The sequence below is a fragment of the Balaenoptera borealis genome, assembly GCF_965194805.1.
Source record: "Balaenoptera borealis genome assembly, chromosome: 3".
Lineage (NCBI taxonomy): Eukaryota > Metazoa > Chordata > Mammalia > Artiodactyla > Balaenopteridae > Balaenoptera > Balaenoptera borealis.
Genome location: NC_138866.1, coordinates 182926223 through 182946055, shown reverse-complemented (window position 1 = coordinate 182946055; position 19833 = coordinate 182926223). Strand labels below are relative to the sequence as shown.

Here is a 19833-nt window from a genome sequence, read left to right as displayed (position 1 = left end):
CCCTCATGCTCAGACTGTGCCCCTGGGTAAGACTGACCCGCCCATCTGGAAGAGGGCGTGGCCTCTGAAGGAAGTGCCACCAGGGTTTCAAGGTCATGGGGCGGCACCAGCATCTGCTAGGGTGGTGGCCCTGCCAACGGGAAGAAGTCACTGGACTGGGGACCACTTGGGTGGGGCCTCCCGCCCTCCACCCCGACCTCCACAGAGAAGACGAGACTTTGGGGGCTGCCCTTGGGGGACCAGATGCAGGATTTTGTGGGGAAGGGAGGAGGGCATCTCCCCCCCGCCGCGGGGTATCGGGCACAGAGCTAGGCTGGATCGAGCCCAGGCGATCACAGGTTGGTGTAGCTCTGAGGACCGTGGAGGGGATAATCCTGCAGTGGGTACAGCCATGGTTAAAAATCATGGCCCACGCTGCCCTTCTAAGTAGGCTTTCCTTTTTAAAAGGATGGTGGGATTTCCTGTTGCGGTTGAAAATGTCATGTGAACAGACAGAAAGGTCTCCTCACTTTTTTCATCATCAGCCTTTAAATATCTTCAGCAAATAGACCTGCCTCTTTTCCTGGAGACATGTTGTTATTCACATGTTCATGTTTCAGAGATTTTCCAAACACCGCGTATCAGTGGTTCTGTCGTCATCGTGTCTCTTTTCTGATACTCAGGGAGCTGCTCGCAGGTGTGGCTTCTGTCTCCTCTCTGACCTGTTCTCCCAGGGATTCTGTACAAAGACCCTGCTTGTCTCACTGACCTTGTCGACACCGTTTATTTGGGCTCTCACACGCCACTTGGCTTTCCTTATCTTTTTCCCACCCTGTATTAAGGCGTTCAGCATGTTTTTTGTGAAACGTCCCATTGTTAACGTTTTGTAAATGTAAATTATTAGTCTCATTTTTTAAAAAGAAAAATTTGATCTCAGCTTATTTTCTCAAAGGTACCGGAAAACACATTCTTGGCTTTGAAGCCATGTGAAGTGGCACACATTTTAGCTGCTAATGGACGTCATACACTGAAGCCAGTAAATATCCAACTTGATAACTTGTCTGAAGGAGAAATTCATTCACCAGAACTGTCACCACGTGGGTCCACGTGTGCCTGTGAGAGCCAGGCTCAGACTAGGTACAAACTAGATGTTTGTGAAATAATTGCTTTATAGTTTTCTGTGTCATGGGTACTCTTTAAAATAGATTACTTAAAGTTCTCCGGGTGGATCTGTGTTTTCTTGAAACTGGGATTTCGGTGTATTGTGCAAATAGAAAAACGTTTTGCCTAGAATGCTTAGCCGTTTTGATTAGTCACAGATGGCAGCTTTGACAAAGTTAAGGTGATAACGGAACATTTTTGGGCGGGGAAGAAAACTGGCCCCCTTACTGGCATAGGTAACTACAGCCTGTTTATATCCTCGTCCTGTTTATGTCCTTCTTTGTTTGTCTCTGATTATGTTCGTGCCCCAAACGTGGACAAATTGCACCTCAGGATTTCAGTCCCTCCTGACGTTTGCCGAGAAACCAGAATATCTATTGAGAAAGTGAGCAAAAGCCATGCAGTGTGGTTTCTTCTGTAAAAACCAGGCACCCCAGATGTTTACAGGTCTGTAAGGAAGCCCGCTCACCGTCAGCTGCAGAACAGAGGTGAGAAAGGAGATTCTGACGCCGGGCATTGACCACCTACTTCCTAGTGATTTATTTTACTCTCTCTTAATTGGGTCTGTGACAATTGTGACATCTTATTAAGCTGCACTTTTTGAATCTTGCCCTTGGACTTGGCATAGAGTCTAAGACCCTGAAGCCAGTAGGTGCCGAGGACCTTTGCACGGTTCATCGTCTGCATCAGGCTCCGGAGGGGCGGCCGTAGGGCATCCCTAAGGGAAGGGACCTCGGCTTCCGGAGCTCGGCTGGTGGCGGGGGGCACATCTAGGAGGCCAGCATGGTGGCTTCCACAGGGACCAGTCCTTGTAGAACCTGACCCGAGGAGGGCTGTGCCAGCCTTCAAAACCTAAATGCTCGAATGGCCATCTGATGGCAACAGAAGCAGCAAAGAAACCGTCAGCTCTGCGCAGGGTTAAGGCAGCTTGCAGCGTGTGGGCAAAGTACATGCAGGAGTTAGGCGGCTGTGCAGCAAATGCTTTGCCTCAAATTCACTTCATACATTTTCTACTTTTTCAGCCCATGACTCAGCTTTGCTGAAGTGGCTGCTCAAGTCATTGAGGTGGGGATGCAGGACCTGAAGAGCTACCCTCACTTCTTAAGGCAGAGAAGTAATTCCAGAATAATGATTAATAACAATAGTAACAACAGTAGGTTTTTACCATTTATTCACCATCTAGGCTCCTGTTGAACCGCCCTTCTTTCTGCCTGTGTGTTGGGAAGGGTGCTCCGGCAGCCCATCCCATGCAGTTGCTGGTCCCCAGGCCTCCACCTGCTGTGGCCGCACGGAGCTAGTGGCCCGGAGCCCCTCCCCGCTTTCCGTACCACCCTTGCTCTGCCGTCCTGTCAGCTGAAGAGTGGACTATGGTGTAGAAATCGTTCCAAACCACAAAATGTGGTTTAGTGACACCTAAGCACATAAAAAAAAAAAAAGAGAGAACCAATGAGAGATTACTTTCACTTATCTAGTAAGGAAACAAATCGACTGTCATAACCAGACCCGGAAACAGTTCAGCAGGACCAGCTCTGCTCCACGCTGCGAGTGGGAGACTACACGGGCCTGGCCAATCTGAGGTCAGATTGCACAGCAGGGATAGCGTGATCCCCTGATCTGCCGATTCCTTTTCTACGGATTGATTCTAAATAACCCGAGACGTGCTTAGTGTTGGTGAATAGCGTTTCTCAAAAGTGTTTTAGAACGTAAGCTACATGGATGTCTGATAGCAATATGATGGTTAAATAAAGCACGTACACATGACAGACTACTATTCTCCCATCGAAACTGTGCACGTGAGGAATTTGTCATTATGCTGGAAGAAGTAAAACATGGTGGCCAACTGGGCTTTATGGTCACATTTGTTGGGTTTGAATTCTTTTCCCACCACTTACAAGCTGTGTGACTTGGGAGAGTTGCTCAACCTCTCTGTGCCTCAGTTTCCTCCCCTGTAAAATGGGACTGACAGCAGTTCCTACCTCGGAGCGGTGCTGGTGAAGCTTAAATGGGTTAGGAAAGCACTTAGTAAGGACCTAGCACACTGTCACCACTATGTAAGTGTCGGCTGTCGTTTGTGCTGCAGATCTTGGGAAATGTTGACGTAAAACCAGAAGGGAGATCAACCCTAAGGCTGTTTGGAAATCCACATCCTCACACACACAGAGACTAGAAGATATACATCAAAATGACTGTCTCTGGGTATAAAGACTACGAGCGATTTTGGGGTTTTGTACTTCCCTATATTTTTCCACATTCTCAACAATGAGTGCGTGTTACTTTTATAATTTAAAAAGCACTCGGGACTTTTAGAGTTGGAACCCTTCCTGCTTAGCCCGTGGTTCGTCGAGGTAGTGGGGCGCCCCGGGCTTCCCCCCGCCTCATGGGCTTTCTGCATTATAGGCCTGGTCTCTGCCGCTTTGTAGGCAGGAGCTTAATATTTCTGCACAGTTTAGTGGTGTTGTTCAGATCCTTCCTTCAGCTGCAGTAGAGCAGCTCTAAACTCGGGCTGCCACAGTCATTGGAGGAGGTTTGGAAATATCCGGGCCCGGGCTCCTGGCGGCGCTGATTAGACCCCTGTCTGGGGGTGAGCCCTGGGCGGTGGTATGGCTTAAAGGCTCACAGGGAAACCCTGGTGCACAGCCGGGCGGTGGGCCACAGCCTGGAGCTGGCCGGCCGCAGGTGCCAGCATCCCTTGCCTGGCAGAGGGCTCTTCTCCGGAGCAGAGCCCCTCAGTCTCAGAAGGCGGCCCGAGCGTGTTTCCTACGTCCCCTGAAGACAAGATGCCACCCTTGGGCATAGACACGATAGACACCGGACCGTAACCCAGAGCTACTGAATCTGAACTTTTAGGGTCAGGGACATGGATAATGTGTATGTTTAACGAGCCCACTGGGTGGTTCTTACCTTCGGGGAGGTGTGGGAACTCTGCTAGAGCCTCCGTCTCATCCAGACGCTGGGAAGAGCTGGGGGCCCCCGAGAGACGCGGTGCCTGGCTGCCCGCCTGCCTCGGAGACTCTCACGGGGCGGAGCTGGGGTGCTGCCTGCGGGCGTGGGGAGGCGGGGCCCCCCGACTGCCGTGCGCTCGTGGTTGACGCCCGCCGGCAGTGATGGTGCTCAGCGGGGGTGCTGGGACCCACAGCACAGGCAGCACCCAGGGACCTGGCGGGAGTGCCTCTTGCGGAGCCCCAGCCAGGCCTGCTGAGTCAGCCTCTGGACTGGGACCCAGGGTCCTCGCCTGAGCGGCCCCCTCGTGATTCCTGCCCACACTCGAAGCGGGTTCCCAGACCCGCCCCCAGAGAGCAAGCGGCCGTCCGGCCTGAGCTGGGGATGGAGTCCCGGGCCCAGGGCCACACTCGGGAAGCCCGGTCCCCTGGGGCATTTCAGAGCCCTGAGCTTGGTCTCGCTCACGTGCATGCGAAGTCCTGAAGTTGTTGTGCGCATCTTGTCGCTAGGCGCGCGATGGCAGAACAGCTGGCTGCCTTCCAGCCCTCATTCGTGGGCCGTGTCTTCTTCCAAGTCGATGTGCTGGGGTTGGAAGTGTTTTTTTTTTTTTTTTTTTTTATAGTCCATTGCTTTTTTTTTTTTTTTTTTAATTTTATTTATTTATTTATTTTTGGCTGCGTTGGGTCTTCGTTGCTGCGCGCGAGCTTTCTCTAGTTGTGGCGAGCGGGGGCTATTCTTTGTTGCAGTGCGCACGCTTCTCACTGCGGTGGCTTCTCTTGTTGCGGAGCATGGGCTCTAGGTGCGTGGGCTTCAGTAGTTGTGGCACACGGGCTTAGTAGTTGTGGCTTGCGGGCTCTAGAGCGCAGGCTCAGTAGTTGTGGCTCTCAGGCTCTAGAGCACAGGCTCAGTAGTTGTGGCTCGTGGGCTCTAGAGCGCAGGCTCAGTAGTTGTGGCACGTGGGCTCTAGAGCGCAGGCTCAGTAGTTGTGGCTCGTGGGCTCTAGAGCGCAGGCTCAGTAGTTGTGGCTCGTGGGCTCTAGAGCGCAGGCTCAGTAGTTGTGGCTCCTGGGCTCTAGAGCGCAGGCTCAGTAGTTGTGGTGCACAGGCTTAGTTGCTCCGTGGCACGTGGGATCTTCCCGGACCAGGGCTCGAACCCGCGTCCCCTGCACTGGCAGGCGGACTCCTAACCCCTGCGCCGCCAGGGAAGCCCCGGGGTGTGGTTTTCAGCAGTCGCGGCCCAGGCAGGCTCCCTGTGCGCGTCCTCCCTGGCGTAACCGCGTGCCTCTCTGTCTCGCAGGCTCCGCCAGCAGCCCCCGGCCGGCCGCAGCCACACCTACCGGAGGAGGGAGCAGGAGGCCCGCGAGGAGCCGGCCCGGGCCCCCAGCCCGCCCGCGCACGCCACCCAGGGGCCCCGGGAGGCTGGAGGAAGGAGCGAGGACGTGATGAAGAAGGCCCTTGGCGAGGAAGGGCTGGGACTGGCGGGTCCCGCCAGATGGCAGAGCGTCCGCGTCGGAGGCCAGAGCCAGCCACGGAACCCGGGGGGGCAGATACCGGCTGGCGTCGGGGAGAAGTTGTTCCAAGACCTGCACCCGTGCGTACTCGGAGGCCACGGCTTGACCTCCCAGAGCCCAGGGACATCCCAGTCGCTGCCGAGAGTTCTTTCCCCCGAGGACCTGAGCTGCGTGGAGATTCCCATCCCGCTGAGCGACGGGCACTTGCCGGCTGTCCCTCAAGTGCCATTTCAGCCTCCAAACGGTGCTCGCGATTTGGAATCCACCAGGAACCCCGAGAAGGGCGGCTCCTTGGCCCCCTTACCCCGGCCTCGGTTTGGGAGACCGCTCAAGCCTCCATCTTACGGCTCCCACCGACACTGTAGGGCCGGCGCGGAAAACGGCAGCTCCGCGGACAGCCGGCAGCCGGACTCGCCTGCTGCCCCCTCGGCCAAGGCGAACGCCGCCGCCAGGCAGGAGCCGTGCGCGCCCGACCCCGGCCTGGAGCCCCCGGTGTACGTGCCTCCGCCCTCCTACCGGCCGCTCCAGGCCGCCGCACCCGCCTGCCCGGGGGAGGCCCGAGGGCGGAGGCCCGAGGGCGGAGGCCGCCGTGCGCAGCGGCGCCCGATGGAGAAGGATGCCGCCGGCGGCCAGCCCCCTTGGGGCCCCCGGGGAGCCGGGGAGGAGCGGGGGCCCGGCCCGTGCTCTCCTGTCGGGGTCCTCCCGCAGCCCCGCCCCGCCACGGCTTGTGACGGCTCCGTCCTGTACATCCCCTTCGACGACCCACGGATACGACACATTAGACTCGCCCGACCCCACGGGTTCTGGGAAGACGTGAAGCTGGACGGCCCTGTCCCTGCCCCAGAGCCGGCGCCTGGAAGCCTGCAGCGGGAGGCTGCCGTTCGGGGCCCCTCGGGGAGCGAGAGCCGCCCCACCCCGGCCGATCCCAGCGCCCCCTGGCTGTGGGACCGGCTCCCCAGGGGTGGAGAAGACGGTGGCTTTGCTGACCAAAGAGACGCCTGCGTCGTCACTCGGAGTCAGCGGCCCGACGTGCGCGAAGAAAGCCTCGTCTCCTCCCCGAGCCCCCAGGGCGAGGGTACCTGCGAGACACAAACCCAGCTCAGAAAGTTCGAAGCTGGGCTGCAGACCAAGAAAAGTTCAAAGAAAAAAATGAGCGAGACGATATTCTGTTTGGTTTCCATCCCAGTTAAGTCAGAATCACATCTGCCAGCTACAGATACGAACAACAACGACTTGAAGCAGAGCGCGGATAAGAGGCCTGGGCCCGAGAAGAGCGCGGCTCTGCCAGAGCAGAGCCTGCTGAGCTTGTCCTCCACCGACCTGGAGTTGCAGGCGCTCACGGGTGGCATGACCGGGAGGACGGAGCTCTGGGAACCAGACCCGGGGGGCCCCGGAGGAGACCAGCCAACCGACGGCCCCAGGTTCCCACAGCCTGCGAAGCACCGAGCGCTCGCGTGTCCTGGCTCGTGGCCCGGGCAGCAGTACAGAGACCAGCAGACGCAGACCAGCTTCGCCCAGGAACCCCACAGCCCGCGGGCCCTCCCCGGGGAGATGCGGGGAGGGTCCCCCGACGCCGCGCTGCCTCCAAGATGTTTGGACGCCTTCGGGGTTCAGATGCACGTGGCGCTGGCGTCCAGTGACCAGAGCCAGAGGCCCGGGGCTCCTTCCCCGAAAGGCCAAGGGGGGCCCCTCAGCCCGTGCAGCGGCAGCGCCTTCTCAGGGTCTTCCTCGTCCAGGAACCAGGCCCCCAGCCCGGGTGAGCCACGCGTGGACGGCCGTGGCCGCGGAGGCAGCCCGGTGCCCAGGGCCGAGGTGGTCAAGGGGGCGACCACAGGCCCCTGCAACAGTAGACAGCCGTTCGGGCAGTTCCTCCTGAAGCCCGTTAGCCGCCGCCCCTGGGACTTGATCAGCCAGTTGGAAAGTTTCAACAAGGAGCTTCAGGAGGAGGAAGGGAGCAGGGACGGCGGTGGCGACGGCAGCGGCAGCGAGGACAGTGAGACAGAGCCGCCCTGGGGAGGCCGTGCCCAGCCCGCGCCCGAGCGCCCAGGCCTCCCGGAGGGCAGGGCACCCGAGGACCCGGAGCCCAGGCCGGGCAGCGTCAAGGGCAAGCCCGAGAGCTGGGGCGAGGGGGCGAGGCCTCGGTCCCCCGGGCCCCGGCAGGCAGAAGGCAGCGGACGCCCCGCGGGGCCGTCGCCCCCCGGGAGCTGGATGGCGGAGGAGGGGGACCGGGAGGTCGAGGCCGGGGTGCCCGAGCCGGCCGTCAGCCCGAGGCCTGCGAGACGAGCAGCGTCTTCCGGGCCGAGCGATGCCGGAGCGGGGCCCCCGCGCGATGCAGCGGAACCGAGGGCGCCCCCGCCGAGTCGGGAGCTCCGCGGCGGGCTCGCTGCTGCGGAGCTGAGCGCCGCCAGCGCACCCACGGAGGGCGGTGGGGAGCAAGGGGCCACGGGGGCCCCCCTCTCTCTGGCTGGCAAGCCCCGAGGCCTGTCGGCGCCAGACTTGAGGTCTGTGGGGCTGACGCCGGGGCCGGAGCAGAGCGCCGGCCAGGTAGCGGGGTCTCCGGGGGAAGCCAGTGCAGTAGAAATACCCCCAAACGAGTCTCTCCAAGCCAGGGCTGCCAGGATCCTGGGCATTGAGGTGGCCGTGGAGTCCCTGCTGCCAGGCGCCCGAAGGACAGGGCAGAGCCAAGACCCCGAGGCCGACGGAGGTGCCCGCAGGCTTGAGGCCCCCAGGCAGGAGGCAGCGGCTGGCCCAGCCCAGCGGTGTGACCCCGCCGCGTCCGCCGACGCCTTCTACAGCAGGAGGAGGTGCGGCTGGACCGAAAGCCCGCTGTTTGTGGGAGAAGGGGCCAGCGCCCGGCAGGTTCCCCGGGCCTCGGGGCCCGCGGGCGTGGACGGGGCCGTCGCCAGCAAGGCCCCTGAGCCTCAGCCCCGCCCCCAGGAGTGCCAGCCCTTCCATCCCAAGGACGTGGGGACAAAGCCACCCTTCAGGTCCACCTTGTTCCATTTTATAGAAAGGACCCCAAATTTGGCAGCCTCAGAGAAGAGGCTCCGAAGCACGTCCAAAGTGATTGAAAGTTTACAGGAGAAACTGGCGTCCCCCCCGCGGAGGGCAGACCCCGACCGCCTGATGAGGATGAAGGAGGTGAGCTCTGTGTCTCGGTTGAGGCTCCTGACCTCGCGGGGCGCAGACGCTGCGGAGGAGGCCGAGGAGCCGAAGGCCGAGAGGGGCCCCGGGGCGCGGCCGGGAGGCCCGGGGGCTCTGAGCGCCAGGCACAAGCTCTCTGACCCCAGGGGTGCCCTCCCGCTGGAGGAAGACGGGCATCCGACAGCACAAAGGGAGGAGAACGGCGGTCAGGACTTCTGGTGCCCAGGTGAGGATCGGGCAGGCGGGCGGGCGCGTTCAGTGTTCATTTGACGTCCCGAGAGCATCAGAACACAAGGTTGGTGGATGCTGACACCTGCAGATTCAGAAAAGGTGCAATTGACCCTGTGCATTAGGGGCCAAAAGAGTCTTCATTTTACCAAGAATCATCCAGAAGCTTTCCTTAAAAAGCGAGGTCTTATAGTGTATGTTAAATGATCCAGTCTTGATAGAAATTATCTGTGTAAGCAACTAGGTAAAATTCCAGACATAAACAAACTTGGGGGCCCCTAACTGTGAAGAGGTCCATCAGTAAAGTATTCCAGCTTTAGTGCAGGCCCCTTGACCAGTCTCGTAGGAGACCATGGCATTTGTACTCTGTATTCTCTTCCCAAATAATAGCCATTCACCCAGATAACCCTCGTTGCTTTATTAACCTAATGGGAAAAGACGTACCAGTCGATTCAATAAACTCCCTGCCCCGTGATTCTTGCAGAATCCTTTGTCCCCATTTTTATCTGTTTTCACCACCACACCATTCATAAGACTTGAGAGGTCTAGAAAGAATTAGCAGTTTGCTTTTCTCAGTACCCACCTACCCCTGGAAGTTCACCCGCCAACCCTCTTTCTTCCAGCCCCTGAGCTCCGATGGCTGAGACCCAGGGGAGCTGGCTCTGGCCGCAGCATCCTGCAGGCCCATGAGTCCTGCGTCCTCTCACCTTCACGTGTCCCCTGAGCCTTCTTCAGCATGTAGAACCACAAGGCAGGTTCCCATGACAGCGACAGTGACGCCCCCAAACACCTGTTCACCCTCTCGGCTCTGACATGAACAGGCGAGAGAGCCCTTGGCATCTCTGTTTCAGGCATGTCTGTTTCAGGCGCCGGGGATTATCGATTATATACCCTAGACACGATTAGAGGAAATTCAAAGTCCACATCATAAACTACCGACTAGAAGGGCCCCTTCTGCTGGAAGGGTGAAGCGCGCCCCTTCCTCAGTGTTCCGGCGCTGTCCCCGGACCCCGACCCCAGCCCGGCCTCATCAGCCAGGCCCTCCCATCTGACTAGCTGCCCCGACCGGGTGGCCCCCAACCCTCGCTGCTCTGCTTCCTGTTTTGAAATCCAAGGGTTTAAAAGGAGACGGAGAAGATCACTGGTTTCAGCTGGAAGAGTCCCGAAACTTTGGTTAAACAAAAAAATCTCCTTGGCACTTTTTCAGTTTTCCCACAAATGCAGAGTGATTCTTACGAGCCAACATTGCTCCCACCCTCACACAGCATCCATGATCGAAAGAACTCATTTGTCGGCGCCCTCTTGGGTCATCTGAGTTGACAAAGTTGGTCTTTGCTGCGGAAGAGAATACCAGGAATGTGGAGCCTTTGCCGTTACGGTGGAAAGAACTCCATGACCCATTTTGTGAGCCATCGGGATTTGTCAGGCTGCAGCATGAGACCCTCTCCCCCCACCAAAAATAGGCCCCCTGGCTTTAAAGTGCTGGTTAAAAGGACATCGTCACAGGCTTTTAAAGTGCGTTTCTTTATCTATAAAATCAGGATGATTTTGTCAGTGCTCCTGAGAATTATAAGGATTTTAAAGTAAGACACATCCTGTTATAAGGAAAACACCGGTTTGTAAAGATCGCTATGCCTCTGTCCATGGCCACGTATTTCGGGGAATATGTTGTTACAAAAATTTTCTAGTTCAATTCAGTACTCCCTCAATTCGTAGCCTGACCCTTTGACACGTGAATGGGGCCAGATAGGTGTCTGAAATCACCTAGGTAATGTTGATTTTCGTTTTAGCCAGCCATTCAAACTCCACCCCACCCCCATGACTTTTATATTTTTTAACCATAGTTTCCAACAGTTCGAGACTTTGATTACTTTTTTGTCTCTCCATCTGGTGCATTTGTTATTGACGCACAACAAGATGAGCAGAAATCTGAAGGCAGAGAGCTCCTCGTGGTGATAGTTACCTCGAGCTTCCTGAAGTGGCCGTATAGCACGACCCACAGGGGCGATTTCGCGCACGTGCAGCAGCTCAGGTGATGCCGTCAGCCTTTCAGGTGATGGTCGCCAGGCCTCAGTATTCAAAGCCAGTCCTTCTGAGAGTTCTTTGATTGACATAGTAAAGGCTTGTTGCTCGTAAGCTTTTGGACTCTTTCCTTTTGATGTATTTTATCATTTTAGGCACAAGAGTCATCATCTCCGTCCCCGCCCAACCCCTGCCTCTGTCACCCCAGTGCGCCGGACCCCCTTCACTGCCCCTGAACTCACAGGCCGCTTAAATTCAGATTTTGTTCTGGAATTTTCCAACAAGATTATACCGTGTATATCTGTAACAACACACACACACACACACACACACACACACACACACACCCTTCTAGAAGCTTATTATCTATGTTGTGTACCCATTGTGTCATAAAGACTTTCCTTCAGCTTAAAGATGGTCATTTCAGTGAACATTTTTTAGTGGTTTTTTGGACTCTAGCTAAGAAGTCAGCAGCTCAAAACTAATTCAGGTCATAGAATCCATCTCTGCTGGATGGATTACGTTCCAGGTCAGAAGTGTAATCCTGGCACATCAGGTCCTGCTGGTCCCATCAGCCTCTGCTGGCTGCTCTCCTAATAGAAGTTCAGGAGAAGAGTAGGGGGAGCCTATCTGCTTGGGCCCGCGGTGGGGAACCTGAGGCAGTTTAATGATGCCAAATAATGCCGTTAGAAGGCTGGGCGTCAGCACGTCCTCAAGGGCAATAGCTTTTGAGGGTGTTCCTACTCGAAATACCCACGAGGGCGGGCCTTAGTGATTTGTCTTCACCTGAAATGGTGCCCATGGGAACCAGGATTCCAAATACCGAGGGTAATGACTTCTCTGTTCTCTGGACCTCTGCTGGCCGGTGTGGTAGCCCCTGGTCACACATGGCTCCTGAGCACTTGAAATGTGGCCTGTCCACATTGAGGTGTGCTGTAAGCGTAAAACACACGCCAGAGTTCAAAGACATTCACCCCCAAAATCTAAAACTTCTCAATAATTTTTATATTGATCACCTATTGAAATGATAACCTTTTGGCTTTATCTGGTGAAATAAAATACATCATTGAAATTAATTTCACCTATTTCCTTTTGTTTGCTTTAACACGGCTACTGAAAACTTTAAAATAACATGCTGTGGCTCACGTTATATTTTTATTGGACCTCAACCCCCCATGATCTGAAGAAGGAGCCCCTTGTTCTACAGAAATCTGTCCGTGGCCCCCTGTCTCTGGGCCCTCAGCTTCCGCAGTGGCGGTCAGGGAGCAGGCATGTCCTGTGGAGGCCTCTCCGTGCACCCGCCCTCGGGTGGGCTGCTCGGGGCCCCGGGGCTGTGTCACTGGAGGCTTAATAGACACACAGCCTCTCCAGGCCTCTCTGCTGCTGGCAGTGAGCCCACCCGCCTCATTCTCAGCGGAGAAAAGGGCATCTTTGCTCACAGGGGGTCCCTCCGAATCCATGTAAGATGAGGCCGATTGAGCACAGAGATGTAGCTCAGCTGCCACCCCACGCTGTCACGGTGGCTGTGAAGCGTGGACCCTCGGAAGGCGGCTGACTCATCGGGAGCTCTGCTTGCTTCCAGACCGAGGGGCACTTGGTGCAGTAGATGTTTATAGAGCAGCAGACTGCTTCCCACAGGAAGAGCCTGCCCTGTCTGGCTTGTGGCATGCGGCTCGAGTGCGACACACGCTGCCTTAGTCATCGCGGTTGTGGTGTCTTGTCGTAAACACATCGTGGGCCGTCGAGAAGGTGTTCGGAGGAGGCGGCAAAACATTTTGCTGCCAGAGGGGTGGGCCTCCGTGCGGCCTCCAGGATGCACGTGGTCCAGAGGCTTTGGGAAGAGATGGCTCTGCAACAGCTGTAGTAACTGCCGAATTGTACCACCCCTCCAGGTTTCCTACGTGTTTTCTCTTGAGAACTTAGGAACCGTTTGAGCTGCCGTGGCAGGAAATTCTGACCATGGGAGCCACACGCGTAAGCCTCAGGTTTGCCTGGACCCCAGAGATCTGTGGCCCCCGAGGGCCTAGCCACAGCCCTAATGACGGTCTAGGACGGTTGTTCTTTCGTGTGGTGTCCCGTTTCGGAAACCCAGGCCACCTGGGCCCAGTGTGTGTGCCTGCAGAACAGATCAGCGTGGCAGCCCAGACTCCCAGGGCCTGCTGGCGGCTGTCGGGTCAGAGACAGGAGCACCGTCATTGCCAGCCCAGCTCTCAGGGTCTCAGGGTCCTCAGGCCCTTCTGGGACATCACTGATCACAAGGACACGCATTCTGCAGCAAGGTTTCCTTAGAGTCGTAATTTACACGCACACGCAATATCCTCTTTACCGTCAGCTAAGAGCGTCACTGCTGCTTTACAAGAGTTGCATTTAAAGTTAATTATGCTCCACTGGGAACAACAGGAAGGGACCATCAAAATACTAAGCAACTCCCATTTTTCCATCTGTGATTAGGTAGTGGTCATACACGTCCCTTTAAAACAGCCTTTAGACTGTTTAGATAGCTTTTTACTCCGTAGTGAAAAATACCAATAAGATGGGTGAGATGTCTGAAAATGAACGTTTCTACACATGTGGACTTGGTTCCCTAAACATATTTATTTCTGGTCTGAGGATTAAACAGACAACAGACCAGTTGAATATACCGCTACTTGTCTTTTGTTTTCTTTTTTGCAGACTCGTACGACCCTAGCAGGGTGGAGAGGGTGTGATGACGCGCGAGTGGGGTGCGGGGCTGTGTCATCTGCTAACGGAGTGATCTCCGAGCTGGCCTCAGCCCCGCCGCCCGGGAGGAAGCTGGGACCCTCGCTGTGATATCCTGTCCCCACTGCCGCCAGGAAACTCATCAGCCCTAAAGAGTCACTCTGTGGAAGTAAAGCAGTAGTCCGTTGAAACCATCTGTTTTTATAGCACGAAGAGTTAATACCTATATTTAGAAAAGAGTCACAAAGACCCTCCTTAATGATGGGTTTAGCCAAGCTGGTAAAGAGTTTGGTGTTAATCTGGCTGTATGTGAAAACTCAAACGTGGATGATATGATGAATGATTTTAAAAGGACCGTGAATGTCGCAAAACCCCCTTCGCTTCCCCGTGGCCTGCGGTCCACGCTCATGTCACGGAGTTTGGAATGTAGGCCATTGCTAGTGTGTCAGCACTTTGAGTTCTGGGGAAATGTGAACGCATATGTATGATCCATTTCTCATCAGTCTGGCCTTCTGCTGAAGTCACTTTACGTATAAGTAACTTGCCATCAGAGAATAAAGCTGTAGCTTTTAAGTTCCCGAAAGATTAAAACTTGTACCATAATGAACTAAGAGTGTTATTTATCTGGCAATGAGATACTTTGATCGTTTGCAAACATGATGTTGTCTGCTTTGCACTCAGTATTATCTATTTTTATTTCCTGTATGGATGTTTAGAAATTCTTTATATGAAAAATAATTGCTGGTTTAAAATAGACCATTTTAACAAAGTAACTATATTTCTTTTTACAAAAATGCTATTTTTCTATGATGTAAACAATTGTTAGGTGGCAGATTTTTAAGGAAGTTTATTGTATTTAAGAGTCTGTATCCCTTTGTGTGAGAGGAACCCAAAGAGGGTTCACATTTGCTTTAAAGCATATAGCCCTTACCCGTTCACAACTCTGCTACTTTTAGTTTATCTTAGAAAGAGATGTCAATATAGGCATTTTTCAGGGTTAATAAAATTAACTTTTCACAAAGATTTTTTTACAAATAGAGCTGTACGGTTATATTTGGAAATAACCCTCTTAAAACCAGCCAACATCCTTATGACAAATTTTTGCTGCCATATCCACTAGAATTACCAAAAAACATAGTTTCATCTTTGTATGTCTGTGGGGATCCGCCCTGAGACCATACTTCCCTTCTTCCCACCCCGCCCCTTTAAAGAAATATGTATTTTTATCTAGAATCATCCTTAATTAGCATCTGCATAGTTTTCAAAAGTGCTAGAGACATTATATGTATGCCATTACAAAAGTATTATGAGGCCTATGTATTCTACTGTTTACTATTGCATTAACCTGCACAAAGTTTATGCATTTTTTATGCATTTGTCACTTCTTTCTAAGTCGGGCGTTCTTGTGAGCTAACATTTCCTGAATGGTTTCTTGTCTCCTCCCTCCCTCCCTTTCCTCTCCTTTTTTTTTTTTTTTCCTTTCTTTCTTCTTTCCTTCTCTCTCTCTCTTTTTCAGAAACCACCTTATCTATTTTTAGGCATTTCAAATTCCTAAAATGTGAACTATTGGGTGGTCTGCAGTTTGGCCCTAAAATGACTCTGGGCTTTCATGGCCTGTTTTTATCTGTACCTTATGATTTTATTTCATCAGAACTTCATGTATTTGGATGGTAATAAACAACACAGAATCCAAGCAGTCCTGAAAAGTCTTTTCAAACACACTTCTCCGCAGCCTTGGTTCTTACCTGTTACTCATAGTCACTCCTTTCCAGATTTTGGTTCCTGTGAAATTAGAGGACTCTCTGCTTCTTACAACACCCGGGGATGACGGGCCAGGCCTCTGCCAGGAATGGCTGAAACTGTTTTTTCCCAGGAAAGATGTCGTGGGGAAGAGGCCGCTTGACTCTGCTGTAGTTGGTGAACCACGGGGGTCATCTGGTAGCACTCAGTGAGGGCGGCTCCTGGGGGGGGGGGTCCTCGTGGGGTGTGCCTCCCTGTTAAGTGCAGATGAAGGAGGGCATGTGTGTATATACGTATGCACATAGACACATGCCTGTGTCATCCATGTACATACCTCTTAACGGTTCTGACTTCCCCTTACATTTTTTTTTTTTTTAAAGAGTTATTTATTTATTTATTTTTGGCTGTGTTGGGTCTTCGTTTCTGTGCGAGGGCTTTCTCTAGTTGCGGCAAGCGGGGGCCACTCTTCATCGCGGTGCGCGGGCCTCTCACTATCGCGGCCTCTCTTGTTGCGGAGCACAGGCTCCAGACGCGCAGGCTCAGTAGTTGTGGCTCACGGGCCTAGTTGCTCCGCGGCATGTGGGATCTTCCCAGACCAGGGCTCGAACCCGTGTCCCCTGCACTGGCAGGCAGATTCTCAACCACTGCGCCACCAGGGAAGCCCTCCCCTTACATTTTGTTGGTCCCATCTAACACTTCTTTGAACCCAAAGAATCCAATTACAGCTTATTCCTTGAGAGAAAGAGAAGGACCCTAAAGGGAAGAAATTACCAAACCTTATGTATATCACAAACCAACCAAACTGCGACACTCTTCCTTTCTTCTGAATTGTTGTATCATAGCATTCTGAAAGCGTTCTGAAAATGTAGTGGAAGTTATCAGTATTTATACTTCTAACCTTAATTTCTGGATTCCAGCCTGTACATAAGTCTTCCAGGGGTGGGGAGGTGTGGGGATGGTAACTTTGAAAATGTGGCTTTTAAACTTGCATATTCTGAGGTAAATAATACAGTCTCTAATCAAAAATAGCTTTTCCAGGGGTTTTGGAGTTCAGCTGATTATTCTTTTATTATTTCTGTTTCTTATACACACACAACCCTCTGTTATCATTTGTGGCTGGAAAAGAAGTTTTCATATTTTGTGTTTGTCATTCTTTTTCTCATTCAGATGACTTACTATTACTGTTTAATAATTGGTGGCTTATAAAATCAAAAGTTCTAATTTTGGCTGTTTGGACTAAAAAAATTATATGAGGAATCACATTTGAAATGTATTTGTATTTCTCGATTTGCAAAAGAAAGGGAAAATGTTGTTAATATAGCTGCAATTACCTTTCTTTGAAGAAAATTTCTGAATGATTGAAAACCAAATATCTTTAGTATCGTTTTGAACCTTCCGTTTCTGCAGACCACAGAAAACACCTAAGGATGCACAGCCCCTGATTGCATCTTCAGAATCCTTTTCCACGTTGTACGTTAACTATTTGGGTTCCTTTTTTAAAACTCCCTTAAAAATGTATGCGCTCTCTGAGATCCTGGCTTCCTTCTGAGAGTTGTAGGTTGAGGTTTGATTCATGTGGAGATTCTCAGTAGATCTTTTTTTTTCCACGTGACTGTTGGTGAAGGGCTGTCTGTCGTTAATGGAAGTCCGAGTGTTTGAACTCAAATGACTCTGAAACTAGACACCGACCGCTTTTTACAGCAGTGAAATGACCTGCTCTGATAGCACCTTGGTTTAGGCCTTCTGGGGAAAAGTGATGAATCTGGTCCTCTGTTGACACGACTCCTTCCCAGCTCTGAGCAAAAAGGGCTGATGGAAGATAAGATTAACCCACCACCTCATCCGTGACCCTCCAAGATTCTGTTTGTGTGTTTTGGCTATTCTTTTGTTTTGTTTAAAAATGACTAAATTATACACAATTCAGTGTCAGGTTAACATCTCCTAGTTAAGTGACCAGTACAGCAGAATCCCTCTCTGAAGGTCTGGGCTTAGAGACTTGTACGCAGTTACTTTACTGCTGGGACTGTCTTTGTTCCGCCAGGTCCACGTGTGCACAGGAGCTGGTGCTCCAGGGATGGAGTGAAGGGTGGGACTGTGTTTCTGAAGCTGAAGCTATTGCAGGCCTGGGGGATTTTCGCATTTTCCTCTTATTTTGTTTTGAACTGCAGATTCTGTACATCTGTGTGTGGGAGGAGAGTTGCTTCTCAGGACAGGATTTAAGAGACAGATTCCAAGTGACCTTTAAGAGTCTGCCTGGTGGGAGGTCCTTTGCCAGGAGCGTGGGTTGGTCCACTTGGGGACCCGCCAAGCCAAGAAGGGGGAGATGATAAAATAACATGAAAGATAGAATGGTCCCCCAGCCTGCATGTTTTGTTTTAAAAAGAAAAGGGGGGTGTGGGGAGTGGTGAAGACTATAATTCAGCCTCTGGCAAAGGTTGACGGGGCCCAGCTCACAGCTCCCCGGGAGAGTCTCGGGTCCGCGGGCCGCGAGGGACGGGGCAGAGCGCCTGCAGATCCCCGCCCGCGGCTGTTGAGAGCCCATCGCGGCGGCGTTCACTGCACAGGGCAGGGAGCTCCTTGTTCTGTGGGCTCTGCTCAGCGACTGGACTTGAACCTCCGGCAAGTCCAGGTCGTCGAGCGCTGCGTCCCAGGGCCTTGCCTGGGGAGCCCCCGCTCGAGGTGAGCCCGCCCGCTGGGTCTCCGGCCCCTCGTCCCACGCGCAGCGGGGCCAGCGTCGAGGGGCCCGAGGGAGACAGGAGGCCAGTCCCAGTGCAGGTGCGTTCGGCAGGGAAGCCAGAGCCCTGGGAGAAGCGTCGCGCGCGCGCGATGGAAGTCAGCCCCGCGCCCGGCCCGCGCGACGCTGCGCCGAAGCCCTCGAGACGCAAAGCGGGACAGGCGGAAACGCGGGGCGTTTGGTGAAGGCGGCGCCCCGTAATCCCATCATTTCTTGGGGGCACCGGTATAATGTATTAACATAGTAAGGCGGGTAGAGAGGGTCCCAGGAAAAGACGCGGCGGGTCACGGCCGATTCCCAGCCGCGGTCGTGGCCCCCATCAGGCTGCCCCCGAGACCCTCCTGACTGGGGAGAGGTGAAGCGGGGGAGACGAGTGGCCCCGGCAGAGCTCAGCTGACTGCCTTCAAGGGGCTCTTCTTGTGTTTCCCTGCGCGATGTAAATACTGGCTATTTCGGGATGGTTGACCCGCTCGGTGACACGCATTCCAAATAAAGACTTCGCTTGCAAGTACCTGCGTTTGTTGTCTTTGGCCTTGGGGGTGAGAGCCGCCCCCTAAGCCTTAAAGGCTGGCCCCTGGAGGGTAGCAGGCTGCAGGAGGGCAGCTCAGATGGGGGCGGTGATGCAGGGACATGGGGCCCAGGGAGTTGGGGCACCTCTGGTCCCCACCGAGCGCCTCCTGGGTGTTCCAGCTTCTCTCTGCATCTTCCGCAAGGTGGGAAGAGGCCTGGAGTCGGTCTGGGGACTGAGTTTGTATTTTGGCTCCACCCCTAACCGTGTGGCCTTGCACACGCCCCTTCCCTGACTTCTGTTTCCCCGTCTGCCTCTGTTACCCCTTGAACATAATAATCAAGTGTATGAAAAAGCCCCGGCCTGACCGGTGATGGGTGTTCAGTGCACGGAAATGCACGAAGACCTGCAACTCACGGGAAGCGGACAGAAGGTTTTCAAATCCAGGCCTTGGTCCTTCAGGGATTTACTGCCTTGTTTTCAGTATCGCGGGTCTGGAGGTAGATGCAAATTCGGTACCCCGTCGGGCTCTCAGTGTGTTTCTAGCAGCCCAGTAAACTGCTAAGCTGTTGTTTCTGAGTTGTAAGAAAGTGTGGTTCTTTTTTCCTCTTTCCCATTAGCTTTTCAGACCGTTGCCCTCATTCTTTCCTGGCTCCACGTGTGTGGGCCTCAAAGCTCAAGAGCTCCAGTGCCCTCTCGGTAGCCTGAAATTTCAGATCATGTTAAGATGCGGGTTTTAAAATAAGAGCTATTCCCAGCCAGCTGGTAATTCAAGGCACATATTAGAACCTAACTGAAAAAGAAGTCCCTTGACCAAATTAATGCTATGACATGAAACACGCAAGCCAGGAATCGGGGGCCCAGTCCTGGGCCTGGCTCTGCATAAACCCTCTGTGACTGAGGCCACCTCCTCTACCCACCTGGAAACACTTCACAAGTGGAGAAAAGGGATTGAATTAAATTAGCTGGTTTCTTCCAACTCTAAGATGATATAACTATTTTTTGGCAAAATTGGAAGTCCATAGGGTCTTTTGCGCTGCCAGAACGGTCCAAGAGTAAAATAATTTGAAAATTACGGCTGCGCATGACAGAGAACCGGGTCATTGCTGGGGCAGGCAGCCCTGCCATGACTTATTCTTTCACCGGGGTGGTCCACGTCCCCCTTCC

At 53.6% G+C, this 19833-nt stretch overlaps 1 protein-coding gene and 1 long non-coding RNA gene across 7 annotated transcripts in view; one reads left to right on the top strand and one right to left on the bottom strand.

Annotated features, from left to right (window-relative positions):
* The window catches only part of JCAD (junctional cadherin 5 associated), a 38009-nt gene extending 22632 nt beyond the window's left edge, over window positions 1-15377 (top strand). For 2 of the 6 annotated variants that reach the window (XM_082386854.1, XM_082386856.1), the window contains exons 4-6: window positions 932-1116; window positions 5377-9029; window positions 13658-15377. In XM_082386854.1, the coding sequence (XP_082242980.1) occupies window positions 932-1116; window positions 5377-9004 (3813 nt within the window). In that variant the 3' untranslated portion in view covers window positions 9005-9029; window positions 13658-15377. The remainder of the gene's footprint in view (window positions 1-931; window positions 1117-5376; window positions 9030-13657) is intronic. The other 4 variants (XM_082386859.1, XM_082386857.1, XM_082386855.1 and 1 more) reach the window with 3 other exon arrangements.
* The window catches only part of LOC309626310, a 23795-nt gene continuing 5087 nt past the window's right edge, over window positions 1126-19833 (bottom strand). Inside the window, exons 2-3 of the long non-coding RNA XR_014243106.1 lie at window positions 2317-2553; window positions 1126-1514 (exon numbers count right to left, since the gene is read on the bottom strand). This is a non-coding gene — a long non-coding RNA (uncharacterized lncRNA). The remainder of the gene's footprint in view (window positions 1515-2316; window positions 2554-19833) is intronic.